This window comes from Carica papaya, chromosome 5 (genome assembly GCF_054855325.1).
Source record: "Carica papaya isolate Zhongbai chromosome 5, ASM5485532v1, whole genome shotgun sequence".
Lineage (NCBI taxonomy): Eukaryota > Viridiplantae > Streptophyta > Magnoliopsida > Brassicales > Caricaceae > Carica > Carica papaya.
Window position 1 is genome coordinate 4,051,320 of NC_142313.1, and position 22,755 is coordinate 4,074,074.

The window sequence follows — 22,755 nt, forward strand, 5'->3', positions numbered from 1 at the left end:
TTTTCAGACTGTCCCTGGCATTTCAGAGTGTTGCCACTGGCCACTTTTACTAGAAACAGGGCCGTTGGAACGATCGGGAGTTATAATCGGCTTGCCACCTTTTTGCAAATGAAGTTGTGCGTGGAGCCGCTATAAATGAGAGCAACTACTTCCTGATGTCGAAAGGTGGTGGTGACTTGCATGGTGCGAGCCGGTGTCCAGCCCATGAAAGTGTGCAAAGAGGTTTCGATTTCGGGACCCTCTACTTCTTCGTCTTCCTCACCACCCCCTTTAAGTAGCAGGAGCTACGATTTGCGACAATGGCGGCCAACCATGAAGCGCTCGTCGCAATTGAAGCACAACCATATCTTCCCAGGTGAGCCTCTTCGGCACTGTGGCCATGGCGATTAAGGTTTGTGGAAAAAACTCAAGTAAGGATGATAGATGTTGGGCGGGTTGGGCTCTCCTGGGTCGGGTCAGACGATTTTGTCGACCCACTTATTCTTCCCACATTCGGGCCAGGCCTATGGCGTTTCTGAGTGTCTTGGGCTTGAACATCTGAATCCCATCAGCTATCTCGGGCTTGAGCCCACCAATGAAGGCTTTAACTAGCGCCCGCTGAGGCCACCCATGGACTCTGTTGCCCAATTTTTTGAACTCCCTCTAATTATCACAAAGTGGGTCAGTCTGACGGATGTGGGCAAGAGCTTCATCAAAGTCTTCAAACTCGATCGGCTCGAACCCCGCCCACAGCTCCTCTTCAAACTCAGTCCAGGTGATTTCTCTTCCCTCTTCTCTGTAAATTTGGTTCAGCCACTGCCACCATTGATTGGCCTCTCCTTCCAGGTGATAGGCGACAAGAGACACCTTGTGTTACTCGGTGGTGCCTTGATAGAAAAAGAATTGGCTGACCCAGCACAACCATTCAGTCGGGTTGCCCCCGACGAAGACCGGGAACTCCAGCATGGCGAGTTTGGAATAGAACGAGTTGCGGTTGTTTTTTTTTAGTTGTGAGTTTACGTCACGGTTTGCGGGAGGCGGGCTGGGACACCGAAATCTCCTTGCACATTCTCATGGGCTGGAACCGGCTCACACCATGCAAGTCACCACCACTATCGGACATCAGGAAGTAGTTGCTCTCATCGATAGGTGCTCCATGCACAACTTCATTTCTGAAAATGTGGCAAACTGATTACAGCTCTTGGTCATTCTGACGACCCCATTTTCAGTAAAAGTGGCAAGTGACAACACTCTGAAATGCCAAGGACAATTTGACAATGTTCCACTGCAAATCCAAGGTACCCCCTTTTCACTCGCTCTTTTCTTTATCTCTAACGGGGTTGGATGTTGTGTTGGGTGTCCAGTGGTTAGAGAACCTCAGCATCGTGACCTATGATTGGAAGAAACTCACCATGGCGTCCAATGGAACAATCAGAGGCGAATTTTATGTGATCTCGACCCCCCTCCCATTTAGGCTGCCTGGATGAAAGAAATTAGTAAGAAAACCAGTAGACGACCTTCTCTATATGCTGTCTGCTTGCTCTCCATCAGCATAACCGATTCTGGCATTGCTAATCCAAAATTACAGAAACTATTGACTGAGTTTTTGGGTCTTTTCCATGAACCCAATCAACTTCCCCAAGCTAGGAAAATCTCACACCACATTAATCTCAAGGAAAGAAGTGAACCAGTCAATGTTCGACCGTATCGATATGCTTATTTTCAGAAGGCCGAGATTGAAAAACAAGTAGATGAGATGATTACTTGTGGACTCATCCGACCCGGAACTAGTCCATTTTCATCTCCGATTTTGTTGGTCAAAAACAAAGACGACACTTGGAGGTTTTGCACCGACTAACGAGCACTCAATGCAATCACCATCAAGGACTGTTTTCCTATTCTAACGGTCGAAAATTTGTTAGATGAGCTATATGGTGTCACTTACTTCACCAAACTAGATCTGACATCTAGATATCACCATATCAAAGTCTACCCTGAGGATGTCCATAAAACAGCATTTCGAACTCACAATAGCCACCACGAGTATTTGGTAATGTCGTTCAAACTCTGCAATACCCCCTATACTTTTCAAGTTATAATGAATGCCATATTTCGGTCATACTTGCACAAATTTGTATGAGTATTTTTTGATGATATTTTAGTGTACAGTCTCGACTGGCAATCTCACCTAGTGCATGTGCGACAAGTGTTTAAAGTTTTAAAACAGAATAAGTTCTTCATCAAGCTCAAAAAATGCGTGTTTAGCCAACAAGAATTAGATTATTTTGGCCACATCATCACACCGAATGGGGTACAAGATGACCAGAGTAAGATTCAGGAAATTTTAGACTGACCAACCCCAGCCACTATCACGGAGTTCTGCAGATTTTTGGGACTGATTGACTACTATAGAAAATTTGTAAAAGATTATTATGCGTTCATTGTCAGGCCATTGATACAACTCCACAAAAAATGGTAGTTTGAATGGAACAATGATGTAGAGAAAGCCTTCAAAAGCCTGAAGCAGGCCATGACACACACCCCCATACTGACCCTACCTAACTTTAGTGAGCCATTCACTATTAAGACTGATGCCTCAGGGGTCGCAATAGGAGCAATCCTCAGTCAACAAGGAAAACTCATAGCCTACTTAAGCAGAGCTTTAGGAGTTGCTAAACACTCTTGGTCCACTTATACCAAGGAAATGTTGGTTGTTGTTATTGCAATACAAACTTGGAGACCATATTTGATGGGCATGAAATTTTTTATTTAAACATACCAACGCAGTCTTAAATACCTACTTGAACAATGGATCTCTACTCTGGAACAACAGAAATGGGTCTCCAAACTATTTGGGTATGATTATGAAATCATGTATAAGCCAGACAAAGAAAACACGATGGCAGATGCCCTCTTCAGATAAGTTACAAAGTCATCCCTGGACGCGCTATTCGTCCACCATAATCAGATTTGGGACAACATCTGTAACACCCCGTTTTTTTTTTCTTAACGGTGTACGATAAAGCACCCATACAACACAATACCGAAATCCATATTATTCCAACCATGCACAAGAGAAATTTATCCACCTTCCATATTCCAAATCAATTGTACATACATCTCCACCTCTACAACACATAGTAATACAATATCAACATTCCTAGATATTCAATATCCAGACTAAACCATCCTTTCAAACTACTTTAAATCACAAACAAAACTTGTGCCCTATGGCACTACCGACGGGGCTCCGTTACCAGCCGCTCGGATCCCAATTCCGTCCTTACTCCACCTGTGAATGATGAGAAGTGAGTTCACATAACTCAATATGATAAAAATCAAGTTGTAAGTGTAATATGCAGTGACAAGAATTTCCAGAAATGTCTATATGCATTTACCCTACCCAACCCCAAACAACTCATAACCCTCTCCCTACACTAATTATCAAGGTCCCATTCCAAGGCAATAGCACGGCCAAACAACCCCCCCCACCCAACAATCATCCACTAACTCTCGTCACCAACATCGGCGACTCATACACTCTTCCCCCATCTCCCGACCTCACGAGGCCACACACACACACACCCAACCACCTTCATTCCACGTCACCAATATCGGCGACTCACACCTATATCTCCACCTCTCGACCTAATAGGCCACGCACACACACACACACCATTATTCCGCGTCACCAACATCGGCGACTCACACTCACTCCTCCACCTCTCGACCTAAAGAGGCCACACACACACACAAATACCATCATCTCGCGTCACCAACATCGGCGACTCATACTCACTCCTCCACCTCTCGACCTAAAGAGGCCACACACACACACAAATACCATCGTCTCGCGTCACCAACATCGGCGACTCATACTCACTCCTCCACCTCTCGACCTAAAGAGGTGGAGGAGTGAGTGTGAGTCGTTAATAGGCGGTGATGTGTTGCCCCGAAATGCACGGTGGTGAGGGCGTGTATGTGGCGTGAAACGGTGCAAGCTGAGAGGTTAATCGCCCTAGGTAGGCAAAAGTGTATAGGAACCGGGAGGAGGCAGGAGGATGGGGGAGGTAGTGGGTAGGGGGCAGTGGGAGAGGGAAGGGAGCTGGAAGGTACGGCAGAGGGGACTAGGAAGCGGGATTTGAGGGGGATTGGATGGGAGAAGAGGAGTAATGTGGTCAGTAGGAGTTAGTAAGTTAGAATGCTTGGGACTAGCATGGTATAAGGGGAGATGGGAGCATGCGGTTTGGGAGGGGAGATTTGGAGGCCGTTGGTAGGGGCGGGTTGAGTTGCCGATGTTGGTGGAGCAGGGAGGGGATATGTATGTGAGTGTGGCCTAGCAAGGCCGAGAGGGGTAGAAGGGTGCATGAGTCACGGATGGTGGTGACGGGAGGTGGAAATGTTTGTGTGTGTGCGTGGCCCAACGAGGTCGAGAGATGGAGGAGTGAGTATGAGTCGCCGATGTTGGTGACGCGAGAGGATGGTATTTGTGTGTGTGTGTGGCCTCTTTAGGTCGAGAGGTGGAGGAGTGAGTATGAGTCGCCGATGTTGGTGACGCAAGACGATGGTATTTGTGTGTGTGTGTGGCCTCTTTAGGTCGAGAGGTGGAGGAGTGAGTATGAGTCGCCGATGTTGGTGACGCGAGATGATGGTATTTGTGTGTGTGTGTGGCCTCTTTAGGTCGAGAGGTGGAGGAGTGAGTGTGAGTCGCCGATGTTGGTGACGCGGAATAATGGTGTGTGTGTGTGTGCGTGGCCTATTAGGTCGAGAGGTGGAGATATAGGTGTGAGTCGCCGATATTGGTGACGTGGAATGAAGGTGGTTGGGTGTGTGTGTGTGTGGCCTCGTGAGGTCGGGAGATGGGGGAAGAGTGTATGAGTCGCCGATGTTGGTGACGAGAGTTAGTGGATGATTGTTGGGTGGGGGGGGTTGTTTGGCCGTGCTATTGCCTTGGAATGGGACCTTGATAATTAGTGTAGGGAGAGGGTTATGAGTTGTTTGGGGTTGGGTAGGGTAAATGCATATAGACATTTCTGGAAATTCTTGTCACTGCATATTACACTTACAACTTGATTTTTATCGTATTGAGTTATGTGAACTCACTTCTCATCATTCACAGGTGGAGTAAGGACGGAATTGGGATCCGAGCGGCTGGTAACGGAGCCTCGTCGGTAGTGCCATAGGGCACAAGTTTTGTTTGTGATTTAAAGTAGTTTGAAAGGATGGTTTAGTCTGGATATTGAATATCTAGGAATGTTGATATTGTATTACTATGTGTTGTAGAGGTGGAGATGTATGTACAATTGATTTGGAATATGGAAGGTGGATAAATTTCTCTTGTGCATGGTTGGAATAATATGGATTTCGGTATTGTGTTGTATGGGTGCTTTATCGTACACCGTTAAGAAAAAAAAAACGGGGTGTTACAACATCAGGAAAGAAATAGAGACACACCCCTATATACAGAAGCTTAGTAAACTGGCAGAAGAGCAAAAGGGTAGATCTTATACCTCACGAAATGGATTGATTTATTATAAGCATCAGGTAGTCCTACCCCCTCAGTCTTATCTGATATGACAACTTTTACTAGCTTATCATGATTCACTATTAGGGGGACATTTTGGAATCCTCCGTACCTACAAAAGATTGACGCAGCAATTCTACTGACCATCTATAAAAAATGTAGTTCAAGAGTATATGTCCGCTTGTGAAACATGTTAGAGAGTAAAAACAGAGACATTAATCCATGTAGGTCTCCTCCAACCCTTACCCATTCCATGTCAAGTTTGGGAAGACATGACGATGGATTTTATAGAAGGCTTACCCCCCTCCAGTGGCAAGAACACCATTCTAGTAGTAGTCGACCGCCTCAATACGTTTAAACACTTTCTGGCACTAGCTCACCCCTATACAGGTAGGACGGTGGCTGAGAAATTTGTCGACGAAATAGTTAAGCTACATGGGATGCCCCACACCATAGTCAGTGACCGAGATCTAATATTCATCAGTCATTTCTGAAAGAAATTTTTCAAAATGTCAGGGACATAACTGAAAATGAGCTCAGCATACCACCCTCAGATGGAGGGATAATTCGAGGTAGTCAACCAATGTCTTCAGCAGTACTTGAGGTGTTTAGGTCACAAACGACCTAATAAATGGAGCTCCATGCTTCTATGTGCAGAATGTTGGTACAACACTACTTATCACACCGCCATCAAAATGACTCCCTTTTGAGCTCTTTACAAGCGACCTCCATCCGCCATACCATATTATCACTCAGGTATGATTTCGGTCAACGAAGTAGATCAACAGTTACTGGGCTGAAATGAATTACTACAATAATTGAAAGCCAATCTCCATGCTGCCCAGAATAGCATGCAACATTACTCCAACACCAAGAGATGCCACTTAGAATTCCAGGAAGGGGATTGGGTCTTCTTCAAGCTACAACCTTATCGCCAATAGATTGTCTTCCGCAAAGCCATTCAAAAACTAGTTTGTCGGTATTATGGATCTTACTAAGTTGAGCAATGCATTGGTCCAGTCACCTATAAACTCAAACTGCCAGCATAAGCTCATATCCACTCGGTTTTTCATGTGTCCTTACTCAAGAAGTAAATAGGCAAATCTGTTTTCACCACCAAGGATCTTCTCACTACTATTGAAGAATGTACTGTCTTACTCCACCCACAACAAATCTTGAACACACACTGGCTGAAGAAAGACGATAAATTTATAGAACAAAGCTTGGTTCAATGGAAAAATCTGTCCGCTGAAGATTCCACGTGGGAGAACACTACTGACATCATCACTCAATTTCCTAACCTTGAGGACAAAGTTGCTCCAAAAGGAGGGAGTGATGTTAGGATCCGTAGATCCCAATGTATCCCCACAAAAAACTCAAAGTATCTTGATTGAGCATGACTGGGTCAACAGCACGTGCACACCTACAGAATCGGTCTCACTTATCCACCTCCAATTGAAGAACCGTTCCACTCCACAGCAGCAACTCTCTATAACACTCCACTCCACAGCAGCAACTCCCTACAACACTCCACTCCACAACAGCAACTCCCCACAATGAAAGTGACCCACGATCTTTATCCTTTATTTTTCATGTCATAAATGTAGGAATTTTTCATTATCTTGTAATCTCTTGTTGGCTATTTAAAGCCTGGAACTTTAGATGGAAAGGAGGTAAAAAATTTAAATCAAATTCTGGTTTCTTTCTCACCTCAAGCAGAAAGTCTTTTTCTTATTTTCTTCAAGCTTTGATTGGGACCAAACAGCTACGGCCCGAAGGTGGTGGCTGAACTCGCCGCAGAGTTCAGGAGCGAGTAAAACTATCTTGGTGAGTGCAATAAGAATAGATCGCTTGCCGCAGTTGCACATGCTGTTATCCGGTGTAGAAATGCCTATGGTGAACCCGGTCACACTAGATCTTTGCCTCCCGTTCATCCCTCTCTCTCTATCCTCTCCCTAAAACGTTCAGCTTAGGGTTTAGGGTTGTGTTGGCTAGGATGTATGTAGGGTTTTTTTTTTTTTTAATTATGAATTGGTCTGGACTGACTTATACATGACATTTTACGTATATCAATCAAAATTTATTGTGTGTAAATAAATTTTGCTTAAAAATTAAGAACAAAAATAGATTAAATCAAATATTTTTAAAAAAATATAAGAACTAATTGAACATATAATATAATTGAGACATAAACTAAATTGATAAAAAATAATAATAACAGAAGTAACAATTAGCCGTTATGAACCATTTACATTAGATAAATCTTTATCAAAAACTAACAAACAAACCCATTAATTAACAAAAATGTTGGGGACTAAACAAATAAACAAAGAAGCCACAATTGACTTTTTGTACACTCATCCATTAGTTCAAAACCTAGCTGCCAAAAAACAATCAAGACATAACACACACTCATCAATACTCAAGAGAGAAGCCAAGCGACAATGGCGTTTTGCTTATCAAAATCACTTTCATCTAAACTAATATTACTTTTTTCACCGCTTCCTATTCCTGCTCCATCGTCATTATCCCACAACCAAGAAAGCATGTCGTCTTTCTCGACGTCCAAAATCCCATTTTGCCCTTCAAGATAATTATCAATCCATTCCCAGTTGTTACCTAAATCAAATTTCTCGTTATCCAAACAAGAAATTTCTGAGGAGCACGAAGAGGAGCTGGTCATAGTGCAATTCCCACCACTACCACTACTCATTATTGTCCTTTGATCATCACCATTAAGCACAACCGCAGAATAATCACTTACTGTCAAAAGCTCATCTGGGTCCAAAAGCTCCTCGCCCATAAGCTCGTTAAAACATAACATCCCATCATCATCACCATTAATGACGACGTCGTGTGGACCCGACAGAGTTTCCGTCTCTTTCTGTCCACCATTGCCTGGGCACGACATTGAATTTCCATTTAATGCCTGTTCTCTCTCCTCACTAGAACACAATAGAATTCCATGATCGTTGTCGTCTGCAACTGCATGGCCTGTACAACTACTGTCTCGAGAGGGACTTGAACGTCCAGCTGGGTTCTGGAACGACGTCGTATCACTCTCTGCGCACGGATGATCCAGGTTCATGCAGCAGTACACGTCTCTCATGGCACCTTCGTCCAGGTCTGGAGTAGTGGGGGGACATGGCAATGATGATGACACTGTGGGTTCCGAAGCCAAAGGTATCTTCGCTTCTGGCTGCTTCGCTGCGACGTCGTTTTGGGCATTCCGAGCTTTACGCTTCTTCTTTGCCGGCCGTCCGGTTCCACTGCCTGGTTTATTAGCGGAGGGTTTTGGCTTGGTTGCGGCGGCGAGCTTTGCGACGTCGGCGATGATGGAAAGGGTTTCGTTTGAAATAAGCTTCCTGAAGCTGTGAATCTTTCTGCTCAAATGGGAGTTCCAGTAATTCTTTATTTCGTTATCCGTTCGTCCCGGTAAATGACTCGCTATCAACGACCATCTGCCATGATTAAAAGCTTTTCTTTTCAATTTACTCATATAAATAGAAATATATATATTTTTTCAACTATGATAAGCACGTACTTACCACAATTTACATTTCCTTTTTGTGAACCTATTTTCTTGATAGTATTAAATTTTAATTTTAATTTTAATTTTGTTTAGTCACTTTCAAAACCTAAGGAGGATGAAAGGTCCCTAAAACCAGTCGGTGTCTAGTTCTTTCCCAACTACTACTCCATACTTTACAAAACGGAGTATTAAATGGTAACTCATCATAACCCCACGTAGATACCATGAAAAAGAGAGCACATACCAAAAAAGAAAACCAAGGAATTTAATTTTATATTATTCATGTATTGCATTAATGGTTTCTGTTTCTCTTTTTTTTTTTTTTTAATAATGAAAAATTAATCTATGTAAAAAAACTATGTTATAAATATTAAGTATAATAAGTTTAAAAATTAATTATTCCGAACGTGGCTGGTAAAATCATAATTTTTATTTACTTTGGTAAAAGTGAAAAATTAATAAATCTTTTTATTCTCCAATATTTAATAAATTAATCAATTTATATATTTATTTTCCAAGGTTAATGGACTGACCTATTTCCCAAAGCAGTATGCAACTTAACAATCAGCTCTTCTTCCTCAGTAGTTATGTTTCCTCTTTTTAGGTCAGCCCTCAAGTAGTTTATCCATCTCAGTCTGCAACTCTTCCCACATCTCAGTAACCCTTCAGAAACAAAACACCAAACATCTATTTAGTCAAAACCAACAAAAAAAAAAAAAACATAGAAATTTAATCCCATAACACAATCTTAACATAACAAAATATTTTCTTAAATCTTTTTGGATCATATACATACATTTATCAATTAGATTATACGTAAAAATTAATTATAATATAATAAATATAAACTCTAAAAATGACATGGTAGAGCACAACACTGTTTGAATTATAATCGATAAAAAATGTATAAGGATAAAATGGGTGATTATAATAAAGTGTGGGTGTGTGCAAAATTACCCGCATTCTTGGGTAATGACCTCCAAGAACCTTCACCATTAGCTTGAATGTACTTAGTCAATTTCTCATCCTCTTCCGCCGTCCATCTCCCCTTGTTGAGTCCTACTTTCTCGCAACACGGCGCTCTCCCCATTCCCCAACTCTCTCTATACCTCACCCACACAACAGAGACAAACCAAGGCCAGAAACCAACAATGCCAGAGATTTTCACCTATACCTATATACATATATATATCTATATATATAGTCCAGCCCAAAATAATTTTTTCTGTGGGATTTTTGACTTGGGTATAGCTACAGCAAGAATAGTATGGATTGGGGTAAAATATAAATATATATATATATAATTATATAGGGGAAAGATGGGGCCGGTGATGGGGAAGTAAGTGTGGCGAGAGATTGTGCCACGCCGTGCGGTAAGGAAGAGAAGAGTCGTGGCATCTCCACCGTCGAGAGCGTAGTGACGGGGCACGTTTCTCCCACGTTGATGCCCCTCGTACTTGCACTTTTCTCCTCCCGTTTATACCACCTACGGTCTTTCGCTTTTATTATTCTCATCTACCCCCTCTCATCTTCCCACTTGTTCATAAATATACTTCTCCTTTTTTAAGTTTTCAGTTTTTTTTTTTTATAAGAAATTAATTTTCATGATTTTTAACAAATATTTATAATAAATTTAAGTGCAAATTTATATTATTTTAAAATTTATTTCATACTTACTCTAATTTAATTTTTTTAAGTAATTCGTATTTTATAAGTTGATATGAGAGTCGGTAAGCTCCAAAATATTCATGATTATGGTTTTCTTTTTGTCTTTTAGTACGTACTCAATTTAATTTAGAGATCTCCGTTGTGTTCCATATTTGTTAGAAAATTAATTACATCATTTAATTCACTAAGAGAGTGGTATCTAGATTGTATAGAATTATCACAATCATTGTTATTTATAGCTTGTATTATTTCATCACTTCAATTATTTAGATATTATATTGCATAAAGTTTGACGATTATAAATATAACGTGACAAAATAATAGTAATACAAAAAAGATAGTTATTCTATTTTTTATCATGAATTATATAAGCTAAAATTTACTTAACAAACAAAGAATATTATAATTCTCAATTTAATCTATATTATATCAAAACGGTGGTCTATATCAAGATATTTAGTATTTTTTTAATATTATAAATTTACCATTTTATAAATTTATTATGAGTTAGATTATATTTTTTATTCAGTCGATCTAAAGTTAAGTTATATTTTTTCTTCCAATAAACTATTATGATTACGATAAAAATAAGTAATTGTAATATAAACAATAATTAATTTTTATTTTTATTTAAAAATATATTTGAAATTATATAAGTGCTTTTTATTCTATACATTTGATCGAATTTTTATCTTTTTTATTGCAAAACTACAAAATAAAAGTTGGACCGAAGGAGAATTTAAGTAATGCTTCGGTACCAACTATTGTATGAAAACTTATACTAATTGAATTACAACGGTCTAACTTTATTAATTTATCAAATACTTGACTTGCTAACATTACAATAGTTAGTATTAGACAAAGTTGGTACACGTTAATTTTAGATATGGGTGAAAAAAATCATACAATTATGTAGTAGCTGTGAATTTGACTAACACTTACATATTAAATATTTGCATTAAATATTGAATGTTAATTTATTTAAAGAGTGATAAAAGTTATTTATAAAATTATATAAATTAATTTTAACCATAATTATTATAAGAAAAAAATTAGAATCGAACGGAGACCTTACGAAACTGATTGGTTCCTTGATCTTTAGTTTTTGAACCGAGAGGATGTAATCATATCTTTTGATAATTCAGACCGAACGCTTTTAATTTAAGGTTTCATATTTAGTGGGCCACGACAAATACTAACACCAAGCCCATTTAGAGGTAGTCATTTGGAGCGTTTAACCGACGTCGTTTTGATCATCCTCGCAGGATGACCGCCCGGGAAAGAGATGCATGACAAAAATGACAATAAACGGCCGACGTGGCTTAATTCTATTGGTTACGATAGCTACAAGCTTACTCTGATTGGCTAGATTCAGTAAAGAACACGTTGTAAAAACGTAGTGACCAGTCATCGTGTTCCGTAGCTTTTGAACTCCATACGCCCCAGTTTGGAAGGGGGGACTTCGCGCACACGAAAGATAAGTTCCTTCATTTTCTTTCCTTTGCAAAACTTGCGATCTATATTTGTTTCAAACGATCATAGAGCCGTCTCGGATCACAATTTCACTGTAATCGCGAAATCAAGATCCATAAGGAGCACTAGATTCAGAGCTTGGAGAGATCCATTTCTCTCCTGATCTTGATTAGTGCCTGGTTTTTCAATGGCGTATCCGGGGGCGAGGCTTCTGTTCCTGCTATGCGCTCTTTCTTACGTTTTCACCCTCATTTCAGCGTAAGCACCTCTATTATGTCTGGACATTGCTTACGATTGCGGACGTATATGGTTATGGTGATACGGAATATTGCAGTGTTGGTGTTTGTTTTCACAGATGTTGAAATTTTAATGCAGGAAAAGTTACTATGATGTTCTGCAAGTGCCGAAAGGTGCCTCTGACGACCAGATTAAGAGAGCGTATAGAAAGCTGGCATTGAAGTATCACCCCGATAAGAACCAGGGTAACGAAGAGGCCAACAAGCGTTTCGCCGAGATTAACAATGGTAAACTTTTTCGTTTCCGTCACTGATTTGTTTCTCGGTTTAGCTTTTGGGCTGTAATTGGTTTTGATTGAAAATATATCTCGTTATCTCAAATTGTTTATGTAACACTTACTGAGTGGTTTCTGTGGATTAATTAATAGCATATGAGGTGTTATCGGATAGCGAGAAGAGGGGTATATATGATAGGTACGGAGAAGAGGGACTCAAACAGCATGCAGCAAATGGGGGTAGAGGTGGAGGAATGGGTATTAACATTCAAGATATTTTTGGCCAGTAAGTTGAATGTGTTTTGCTTATACGTTAAATTGCATAAACCATCTTGATACTGATTACGGATATGAGTGGGTTGATCAGTTAGTGATGCTATTTAGTTTGCGCCATTTATGAGTTTGGTTATCTTCATCGACCAAACTGTTTATATTCTCATAGATGAATGAAATTGAAAGGGAAATTGCCTGGCTTTCCGAATTCTTGCTTTCATAATTGTTTACATGAAATTTGGAGAAATGAAGGATATTTTGGTTGCACTAATGGTTATACCTGTTGCTTTGACCACCCATTCTTGTATCTATATCAGCGAGCATGATTTGGAATTTATTGTCTTCCATGCTTGCCTTGATCATTACTAAGAATGCTCAAAGATTGAAAGATGCCTATCATAATTTTTATACAGATTTTAATTGTCATAGTGATAATTATTTGGACTATCCTTTTGTTCTTTCAAAAAGGAAATGATTTGGACTGTCTGCTTGCAACTGTTTTTTTTGGGATTGTGCATGTTCTATACAGATACCATAATACCTGATGAAATGTTGTGTATTTTATGTGCATGCCTCATTTCTTATCATAAGTTAGAATAAACCTACTGATCATTTTCAAGTTATTGTTTTCTTGGTCCTAATATGTTATTTCTGACTAGGTGAATTCTCTTTTAGGTTCTTTGGTACAGGCTCAATGGAAGAGGAAGAGAAGGTGGTGAAGGGTGATGATGTGATTGTTGAACTAGATGCAACACTGGAAGATTTATACATGGGGGGTTCACTGAAGGTAACATTTGTTTCTAAACTTTAACTTCGTAAATCTTCTATATACTTTCAGTTTTCGTTTGCTAATTGTGATCTGTACTGATAGACACAAACTACTTGGTGCAAACTTGCAATCAGTTATGATATTCTAATCTTATTTGCCGATTACTAACATGGTAAAACAGAAGAGTTCACAAAGGGAAATCGGTGTGCAATATAGTGCCATGTTTGTTTATGGATGTAGTTCCAAGATGTAGGGAACTTCGAAGATTTAACTATTTGAATTATTTCCTTTTTTATGAAATAGAACTTTCAGAATTCTATGAGATTTTATTGCCTATACAACTATATTTGGCAATAAACCTTGAACTGAAATTAATTCTACTACTATGAATTGACAGAAAGTTTAATGCTCTATATATTCTTTTGCCATTTTCACTGCTAGGTATGGTCAAGGAAAGTAAAGAGAGACTTTGGTTAGTTAGGTATATGGTTGTTTTATTGAAATTGGAATTATTTGGGATTTATCAGGTTTGGAGGGAGAAAAATGTACTCAAGCCAGCCCCCGGCAAAAGAAAATGTAACTGCAGGAATGAGGTCTATCACAGGCAAATTGGTCCTGGAATGTTCCAGCAGATGACAGAGCAGGTATTATCACTTGTCTTTATGCAAAGGGTGCCAATGATGGCAATGTCATTAGTTTTCCTATGGCAAACTCATTGGCACAGTTTCTTTTGAAATGTAGTCTGTCTCAACCATTGTGCCAACTGTTACATCACTGAACCTTCAAAAAATCTTTTTTGTTTCTTTCAGGTTTGCGAGCAATGCCAAAATGTTAAATATGTAAGGGAAGGAGATTTCATTACAGTTGATATTGAGAAAGGAATGCAAGATGGACAGGTATGTTTTCTACAAAATTTAGTCTGACACATATCTTATTGCTATATGGAGGAATCATTATCCTGTATTATTTTATATTTGCATCCCTGTTTTGAGTAAAAAAAAGTAGATTCTAATTGTTCTCTCCTTTAATGCAATTAAGATCCTCTTCTTTACAAATGCATTTGAGATTATACCTACATAAGATTCGTTGAAGCTTGTCTGCATTAGCTCAATAATCATTCTGGTTTTTGATTATAGCCTGAGGAATGGTTCTTTCTTTTATGTATATTTCCAGTCTCCAATTTTTTTATTGGAGTTTCTTTGGGTACTTGCTCATCTTTGAAGTTTATACTCAAAATGCTATGGTTGCTATTTTTTGCAGTATCCCTGAATGCCTCTTTAAGTTTCTGAGAGACTTGGAAATAAGAATTAATTTCCCTGAAATTTTTTGGTGTCGTTAGAGACATTATCTTATCAAGCCTCTGTAGTGTAGACTCTGTCAGAACATCTTTTTGCTTTTTCTAGCTTCATATGTACTGTTAACTATGTTGGCCTGTGCACTGGTACCACTTCGCAAGGTCTGAGTTCCCAGATTACATCTATCATATGCTTATTATTTATACCCTCTATCCACGTGAAGTAGTTTTCTTGGCCCTTCACTTGGGAACGCAAAATAATCTATTTACAAGCTGCCTCTTCAAAGGATGCTTTTTTCTCTCCTTTCACTGTTTTGGACTTTTAAACTCTCTTCTTTGGCATTTTACAGGAAGTGGTTTTCTATGAAGAAGGAGAACCTATAATAGATGGTGAACCTGGAGACCTAAAGGTGAGTCTTTGACTTTGGTGTGCAAGCTTGCTATTGTTTTGTTTAGTTTTATAATAGAGGATAACAAGTGTATTTTATGCAGTTCCGAATTCGCACCGCACCTCATGATCGCTTCAGAAGGGAAGACAATGATTTACACACAACAGTCACCATAACATTGGTAATAGTTCCTGGACATATTACATTCAACCTTTAATTGAAATGAAATTGAAAATATGGTGTATCTTGTTTATTTACTTTCCCGAATCTTGATTAGGTTCAAGCTCTTGTTGGTTTTGAGAAGACCATCAAACACCTAGATGATCATTTAGTAGATATCAGCTCCAAGGTAAGCACAAATTTTTTTTTTCTAGGATTTGATTATTAAAGAACAGTGTAAAATGGAAAAGAATCAACAATTTATCTGGTGCCATTTTATTCTTAGGGAATTACCAAACCGAAGGAAGTGAGGAAGTTTAAAGGAGAAGGTATGCCATTGCACTTCAGCACAAAGAAAGGAGATCTCTATGTTACATATGAAGTTCTTTTCCCCACATCTCTGACGGAGGAACAGAAGTCAAAGATCAAAGCAGTGCTTGGCTAGGATGTAAGGTTCTAAGTCTTTTGTTTTTTTTTTCTTATGGGCTGGATCCAAAGAAGTTCCAACTGTAACATGATCAGGTTACATAGAAAATCAGGCAGTTTAGGATTCCTTTCTCTTCTAGATCCTCTTAAATTTTGCCCATTCATTAACAGAATGTAGTCAAACTGCCTAAAAGTATCTGCTGTATAACACTCTGCTAGGTCTTGCCGATGGAGGAACCTTCTGCTTTTTCTCTTTTTGGCTGCTAAAGATAAGCTAATATATGTTATGGTGATTTGTTCAGAAATCAGGATGAAACATGTAGATGAAATTGAAATTCCATATGAACTCTAATTTTTGGTAATGAAGCTCATTCTCTTTGCTTTTTTTTTCTTTGATTGTTGTAGGTGCTAACATTGGCACTTAGACTATCCGTGTTATTAATGCTGATTATCAATTTATAAGAAGACATTAATTGAAAACAAAAATTAAATTCAATGACGTTAATGTACTTGCAAGTAATATAATTTGAAATAATTATCTCTTAATTTGTTTTTACAATGAATTATTTCATCTTATTGTTGTTTAAGCAGATCTGAATTTTGTCCTCCCAAAAAAAATTTCGTGAATAGATTTCTCTCGGTAACTGTTCAGGTCATACAGTGTAAACAAATCATGTCTAGGTTTAACTTGGTCCCTAAAGCTGAACCTCCTGCGGCGGAGTTCAGGAGCCGATCCTATGGCCCCTTAACTCTAAATGCACATGAACTCTAATAGGGCGTTGACATTTCATAAAGATATTATACATTGGAAAAAGCCCACTATCAGCAGATAGCTTTTTGTGGAAGGAACTAAAAGCTCCCATTAAAACTGCTTACAAGTTACAAGGAGCGCACTACTTGAACGCCAAAGTTAGAACCAATGACAACTTCTGTAATTGACCTATTATCCATAGTTGCTTCAATGATTTTGTTCACAGGAATGCATGACCGGAGCAACAGAAATTACATTATATGAAGACTAAATCTTTGTTGTATCACTCCCCTGATGCCAGCTTCTCTTCATCCACCTCGAAAGCCTTCCTTGCTTGTTTCAGTTCCTCTTGCATGGACAGCAATTCCGTACATCGGTTAAGTTTTGGCAAGTCCTACAATTTCAAAGCGGTTGATTTGTGTCAGTCCACAGGTCTATAATGCGAAACATTTATAGCCAAAAAAATCACAAATCTGTTTGTCAAATGGTTGTAGATACAGAAAAAAAAAAACAAGAAAGATGATCATATTTGTGGATGGCAATCATTTTTAAAGCAACAAAAAAAGGAAAAATCTTCAGGAAAACCTCAATCAGCATTTGAAACAATTTTGCGGGCAGTTACTGTAAGAGAAATTGATAGTTTGTAAAGCACTTGATTCCATCATGCAAAAGTTAACTCGAACTTGATTGGTGTAAAATCAACTACTAGATAGAAATATTAAGTTATTGCAAATGAATTAGAGAAACCACTAATGAAGAATACCTTCCTAATCAGATACAAGAAATCCTCAACTGATAGCTTTCCCCTCTTTGATCCAATATCTTGGGCTTTATGTGCCTGCATGGAAATGCAGGTAATCATGCTTGCCGTACACCTCACTCAAAGAAAGAGATGCTAACTCAAAAAAATACTTACCAAATCTGTGACATATTCCACAACAATATCCTCCACAAGCGCCACAGTCTCCGGAAGTGGCTGATGGTGAAAAATTAGAAAAGTTAATAGGTGAAAGAATCATGTGGAAACTCATTCCATACAATTTTCACAAATAAAAAAAATAAATTAGAAAAACAGACAGGTTCATACACATGCATGCCTTCATGCATGCCTCTCTATGTGCACCTCAATGTATACATCTCTTATGTACATGCCTGTATACATGATGTTATATGACTTCCTTGATGTTATATGACTTCCTTGACTCCATACTTTTAAGTGGCTCATTGAGAACTATAAATCAAGCAAGGTTCGCGGAAGTAAAACTCAACAAAATTTTCCACAGGTGAAGGAAGCAGTTTGGGTATGTTCAGAGGTTAATGAAAACACAGAAAAGTTCCGGACTATTGGTGCCTATAGTATATCATCAGAGTTGTCATGACTATGGCTCATAATTCCTTGGCTTTCTTCCTCTATCAAAAGCATTTCTGTGTGACATTGTCCTCAAAGGATGTGATGCATTTAAGTCATAACTGACTATCAAATGAACAAACTGGTTTCCCAGCAATCAAACCCAGTTAAAAATCACTAAGAGATATCATTCATAAAGTTTTCATGCCATCACAAAATCTTTCTTCCATACAACTAGAGAACTCATGGCTCTCTTGAGTATTTTCCTAGAAATTCAGCTACCCAATATTCATTATAATAAGTCGAAAATCATCCATATCACTGACAGCATTAGCTATCAAGGTGATTACTGTACAGAATACTAGAAGGCTCTTTTTTAACTTTTTCTTTTTGAGGAAAACAGAATACTAGATGGTTGTGTTTGGTTTATTTCCCATTTAATTCCTTTTTTTTAAAGTATTTTCTCATTTAATTCCTAATAAATTAGTATTTTCTAATTTTCATATTAGTCTAAATATACATAATTATAATACAATTCGTTACGCTTGAGTTACCATCAAAACCACCTTGAATTTTTTTATCTTGAGAATCCAATTTCTACCTTTTGAGATGGGAGTTGAATTCTTACCATCAAAAAAATCAAGGCCGGTAGAACCTTAAGCAAAACAAATTATACTCTAATTATACACACTACAGCTACCTATGAAACTTGAAATTTTGAATTAACTATGAATTTAATGGGAAATAAACCAGACACACGATAATAGTCTACAAATTAATTATTGATTCCTCAAAGAGCCGAATGCAAATTAGTATAAAACTCGAATAAAAGAAATGAAATTTCTTACAGACATTCTTTAACTTGCCAGATTGTTTTACTATCCCACTGTTAACAGGAAAAGGTCAATAAGTTATAAACTTCTAGGCCACTTCAAAATTTTGAGGGTGAGGAAAAAGAGTGAGGTCAAACGATCTTCCTTTGGAACCTAAATTGAAGAGCCAATATCAATCAGCAGTTAAGAGAAGATTGTTTCACATGATCACAGATGAACAAAAAAGAAAAGCAAAAACCACCATATTCATATTTTTGTCAATCTTTTGGAGAATTAACAAGGGAAGAAAAAGGGAAACAATGGACAAAAATCTCACAGCACATAATCATTCAATTAAGATATAACAACCTTATATCACCGTGTAAAGATAAAAAAAATTTAAATTGGAAGGTAGAACTTACATTAGCATCATCTCCAAAGCCATACATCATGTGTTGTACTGTAGCAGAGAACAAAGTCAGATAATAATTCACAATCTGCAGACAATGAACTTAAGAATTTTCATGCGCACATGAACATGAGAACAAGGAGAAAAATGAAAAAACCACTTACAATCTTTCTGAAAGACTCCCCGCTTACGCTTAAAAGAAGTTTCAGCAGGCTGTGATGATGACCCGACTTTTGATTTTGAGGTTGATGGTGGTGCAGAGTTGTTCATCTTCTATCCAAAAGTTATCCTTCAATATAAATCACAGAAATTAACTTCATTCAGCAATCAAATTACAATTATAAAGATTTCTCAAAATAAAAAATTATAATTATAAAGAAAGCTCATCAATCACTAAACATTTCAATAACTTCTATTTCAAGAAAAAAAAAAACCTACTGACTGCTCAATGAACCAAAAACAACATCAGAATTAAAATTTACTTCTCTTTCCTAAATTTTCTTGGAACCGAAGGAAAAAAAGGGATAAAGAAACCCTCAATTAACATATAAAATTCACCTATTATGTGAAATACCAGAAAATTGTTGAAATAATTGACGTCTGATCAGACAGCTTTTTTGAAGAGTGCCAGCAATCAGAAAGGTTCACAGAAAAATTAAAAGAAAAAGAAAGGAAACATAGTATGCACCATTTTTATAAGAACCAAACAGTCCAAACCAAATGACAAGAGATAAAAGATTATACATATTGTCTACCAAAGGACAGAAGATATCTTGAAGACAAAATCTCTTCGAAAGTTTTGACCTCTATTGCTGTTTGTTTCAAGAGCAGAAAATAGAATTCTATTGCCCTTCTAAAAGCATGTCCATAATGTTGAAATCATACTTAAAGAATGTATTAATTGAAAAAAATGCCGGACAGTTTGCCTCAAAATAATACTCACTGAACACAACCTAGATCAAATAAAAACAAACTTCAAATTTTTCACATAAACAAATCAAATTGAAAAGAAAGCAATGACTAAGATAGCAAAATTTAATTCAATGTTTCCTTCCTAATCATTAAAGAAATTTTGCAAACACTTAAAAGAACTTGATCATTAAGAAATATATTAATGGAGGGAAAGATGAGGCAAGTTTAGGCTCATCATTTTGTTTATAGCAACCTCTTCAATTGCTTACTAGCAAACTGTATTTGAATGGTGATTTTAAAGACAAAAATAAAAGGAAAGAAAGATCTCAACAGTAAATGAAGATAAGATTCCAAATAATATTCAAGAAGTTGTAATAGGGTGCCTTGAAATTCCCTAGGCACCAAAAAACCTTTCACAACCTAAACCTAATTCAAAGCCCAAAGAACTCAACCGAAACCTCATGCAACAAGCAAAGTACAAACCATACCTAAACAAGATAAAGCATATTAAACCACTAAATAGTAATGGATGAGGAGAGAAAGAACTGAATCACAAGAAAAGATGCCTTGACAGAGTTTAAATAACATGAGCTTTCAGCCATTCAAATTAACCAGACTGAATTGAATCATAACAGACACAGTGGAAAAGAAAAATTTTGACAAATCTAACTGAATCTCAAATTGGTAGACCAATTGAAACCTGGTAGCTTAAAATATCACGTCATGAAAAGAACACCAGGTCATTCAGGGACCAGAGGAAAGAAGATGAGCAATCCGATTAAACTAATATATCCCACTAAAGTAGAACCTGGAAAGAACCTGATAATATGCTGAAAACAAGGTCTATATGGAAACCCGAAAAACAAGCTAAGAACCAATGTGGAACTTCAAACAGAAACATAACTAAGCAAACTTAGGATGAAAACAGACCAGAATAAAGTCCACCACAGGACCCAGAAGATTTAAGCAAGCGAAAGGCTCAGAATTACTAAACTTGAAAACCAAGCTTACAGAAACATAACAAAAAAACGCACAAAACAATGACACATCAATAAACAAACTAGTAACCCATCTTAATTTGAAAATTACTCAAACGTCAAACAAACATGAGAAACATAATTCACGGAAGCTCATAAAATTCCAGATAATGCATAGGTCGATCAGAAAGCACGATAAAAACACTGTCAACAGGAAGAGCAACACAGTGCAACTTCAAGTCACGCGCTGACTTTAGGCCATAGAATGAGGGCGAATCATGATATATTTCCATAAGCATCCCATCAAACACTCAATTGACAGACTTAAGTCACCACAGTAGCTCAACCTCCGTCACTTTGTAAAGCCACTAATCAATAACCAAAACACTCTTTGTCACGAAAGACAGCAAGAGACAGAGAGAGGGAGAGGGAGAGGGAGAGAGAGAGAGAGAGAGAAGAGACAAGACAATAATAAAAAAAAATGAGATGATATTAAAAAAAAAAAATCCAAGCTCCAGTTAATCACTTCTCTCACTAATTAAACATGAAAATAGGAGCGAAAAATCAAGCACGTCGTATCAACAAGCAGAAACTGCCATTATTAAAGCGATAGACTATTGAAGTAAGGAGAGTTCGCTGAGCAATTAAAAACCTTACCCGCGAAGGGGCAAAATTCACGAGCAAATGTTGAAGCAAATCAGCAAATACTGGCTGCCTGGAAAATACGGCAGTGGACGATGACAGCACGTAGATTTGAACGTACACGATATGGAGCTCTATGCGGTGGCAATGAGGACCCGGAATCTAGAAGCAGGAATGATGGAGAATAGTTGCAGAAGTATGGGGGTTTTCTATTTAGGAGAATAAATATTGCAAGAGGTAAAAATGAAATCTCTCGCTATCTGCCTCCCATCTCTCCTTCTTTCCCCATTAAAGGCCCGGTTCTGACCAAATGGGTTGGGCCAGACCAGGCCCAACCCGAAATTTTTTCACATATTGAGCTTGGTCCGGTTGTGATCTGAAAAGGGTATCGGGTTAGACCAAACTAAATGGACCGAAATTGATCTCATTTTTCTCATAAAACATCTTGTTGCTTTTAATTTGGTTTAAATAAAACTTCACATTATATTTTATGAAATAAATAGTCATATATGGTATTTATCCGTAGTTAGATACCCTACCGACAAAATTTAATTATTATAAAATATTTATTTAAAATAAATCTTAATTTAATTATTAAAATTTTATTAATAAAATAATAAATTTAATTATAAGACTGATGAATAAAAAATTACGGATTAATTATTATTTGTTTATAATATATTTATAAAATAAAAAAATTTATATTTTAAATAAAATTTAATCTCGTGACAAATACTAAGTATGATTTAATAAAAAATTTAAAATGTATGTATAATTGAATTTTTGTTAATTCATAATTTATTAAAAAAAATAACATGAATTATAAGAACTACAAATTTTATTTAAAAATTTTGTAAAATATAAAAAGTGATTGTATAAACTAAAATTACATTATTTTAATTATATT

The 22,755-nt window shown here is 37.5% G+C and overlaps 3 protein-coding genes across 3 annotated transcripts; 1 reads left to right on the plus strand and 2 right to left on the minus strand.

Moving 5' to 3' along the window:
* Positions 1 to 7,684: 7,684 nt before the first annotated feature.
* On the minus strand, positions 7,685 to 10,457 carry LOC110819468 (transcription factor MYB12-like). The gene is made up of 3 exons (XM_022048678.2): positions 9,993 to 10,457; positions 9,569 to 9,698; positions 7,685 to 8,964 (listed from the first exon to the last, which is right to left on the minus strand). The coding sequence occupies exons 1-3, from the start codon at positions 10,123 to 10,125 to the stop codon at positions 7,926 to 7,928; spliced, it is 1,302 nt and encodes a 433-aa protein (XP_021904370.2). The 5' UTR covers positions 10,126 to 10,457; the 3' UTR covers positions 7,685 to 7,925.
* A 1,660-nt stretch (positions 10,458 to 12,117) lies between these two features.
* Positions 12,118 to 16,386, plus strand: ATERDJ3B (DNAJ heat shock family protein). The gene is made up of 10 exons (XM_022048853.2): positions 12,118 to 12,434; positions 12,552 to 12,700; positions 12,841 to 12,973; positions 13,636 to 13,747; positions 14,257 to 14,373; positions 14,539 to 14,625; positions 15,374 to 15,433; positions 15,516 to 15,593; positions 15,690 to 15,761; positions 15,858 to 16,386. The coding sequence occupies exons 1-10, from the start codon at positions 12,364 to 12,366 to the stop codon at positions 16,014 to 16,016; spliced, it is 1,038 nt and encodes a 345-aa protein (XP_021904545.1). The 5' UTR covers positions 12,118 to 12,363; the 3' UTR covers positions 16,017 to 16,386.
* Positions 16,387 to 16,759: 373 nt separating this feature from the next.
* On the minus strand, positions 16,760 to 22,102 carry TAF13 (TBP-associated factor 13). Its single transcript, XM_022048718.2, has 6 exons — positions 21,864 to 22,102; positions 19,482 to 19,606; positions 19,331 to 19,368; positions 17,665 to 17,724; positions 17,512 to 17,586; positions 16,760 to 17,142 (listed from the first exon to the last, which is right to left on the minus strand). The coding sequence occupies exons 2-6, from the start codon at positions 19,585 to 19,587 to the stop codon at positions 17,032 to 17,034; spliced, it is 390 nt and encodes a 129-aa protein (XP_021904410.1). The 5' UTR covers positions 19,588 to 19,606; positions 21,864 to 22,102; the 3' UTR covers positions 16,760 to 17,031.
* Between the last annotated feature and the right edge of the window lie 653 nt (positions 22,103 to 22,755).

Excerpts from the sequence above, each read along its gene's own strand:
- LOC110819468 (XM_022048678.2), bottom strand. The coding sequence starts at position 10,125 with ATGGGGAGAGCGCCGTGTTGCGAGAAAGTAGGACTCAACAAGGGGAGA. Across the intron at positions 9,699-9,992 it reads GTCATTACCCAAGAATGCGG|GGTTACTGAGATGTGGGAAG; the intron begins GTAATTTTGCAC and ends TTGTTTCTGAAG. Across the intron at positions 8,965-9,568 it reads CATACTGCTTTGGGAAATAG|ATGGTCGTTGATAGCGAGTC; the intron begins GTCAGTCCATTA and ends TAATCATGGCAG.
- ATERDJ3B (XM_022048853.2), top strand. The coding sequence starts at position 12,364 with ATGGCGTATCCGGGGGCGAGGCTTCTGTTCCTGCTATGCGCTCTTTCT. Across the intron at positions 12,974-13,635 it reads ATTCAAGATATTTTTGGCCA|GTTCTTTGGTACAGGCTCAA; the intron begins GTAAGTTGAATG and ends ATTCTCTTTTAG. Across the intron at positions 13,748-14,256 it reads ACATGGGGGGTTCACTGAAG|GTTTGGAGGGAGAAAAATGT; the intron begins GTAACATTTGTT and ends GGGATTTATCAG.
- TAF13 (XM_022048718.2), bottom strand. The coding sequence starts at position 19,587 with ATGAACAACTCTGCACCACCATCAACCTCAAAATCAAAAGTCGGGTCA. Across the intron at positions 19,369-19,481 it reads GGGAGTCTTTCAGAAAGATT|TACAACACATGATGTATGGC; the intron begins GTAAGTGGTTTT and ends TCTCTGCTACAG. Across the intron at positions 17,143-17,511 it reads TCTTGTATCTGATTAGGAAG|GACTTGCCAAAACTTAACCG; the intron begins GTATTCTTCATT and ends TTGAAATTGTAG.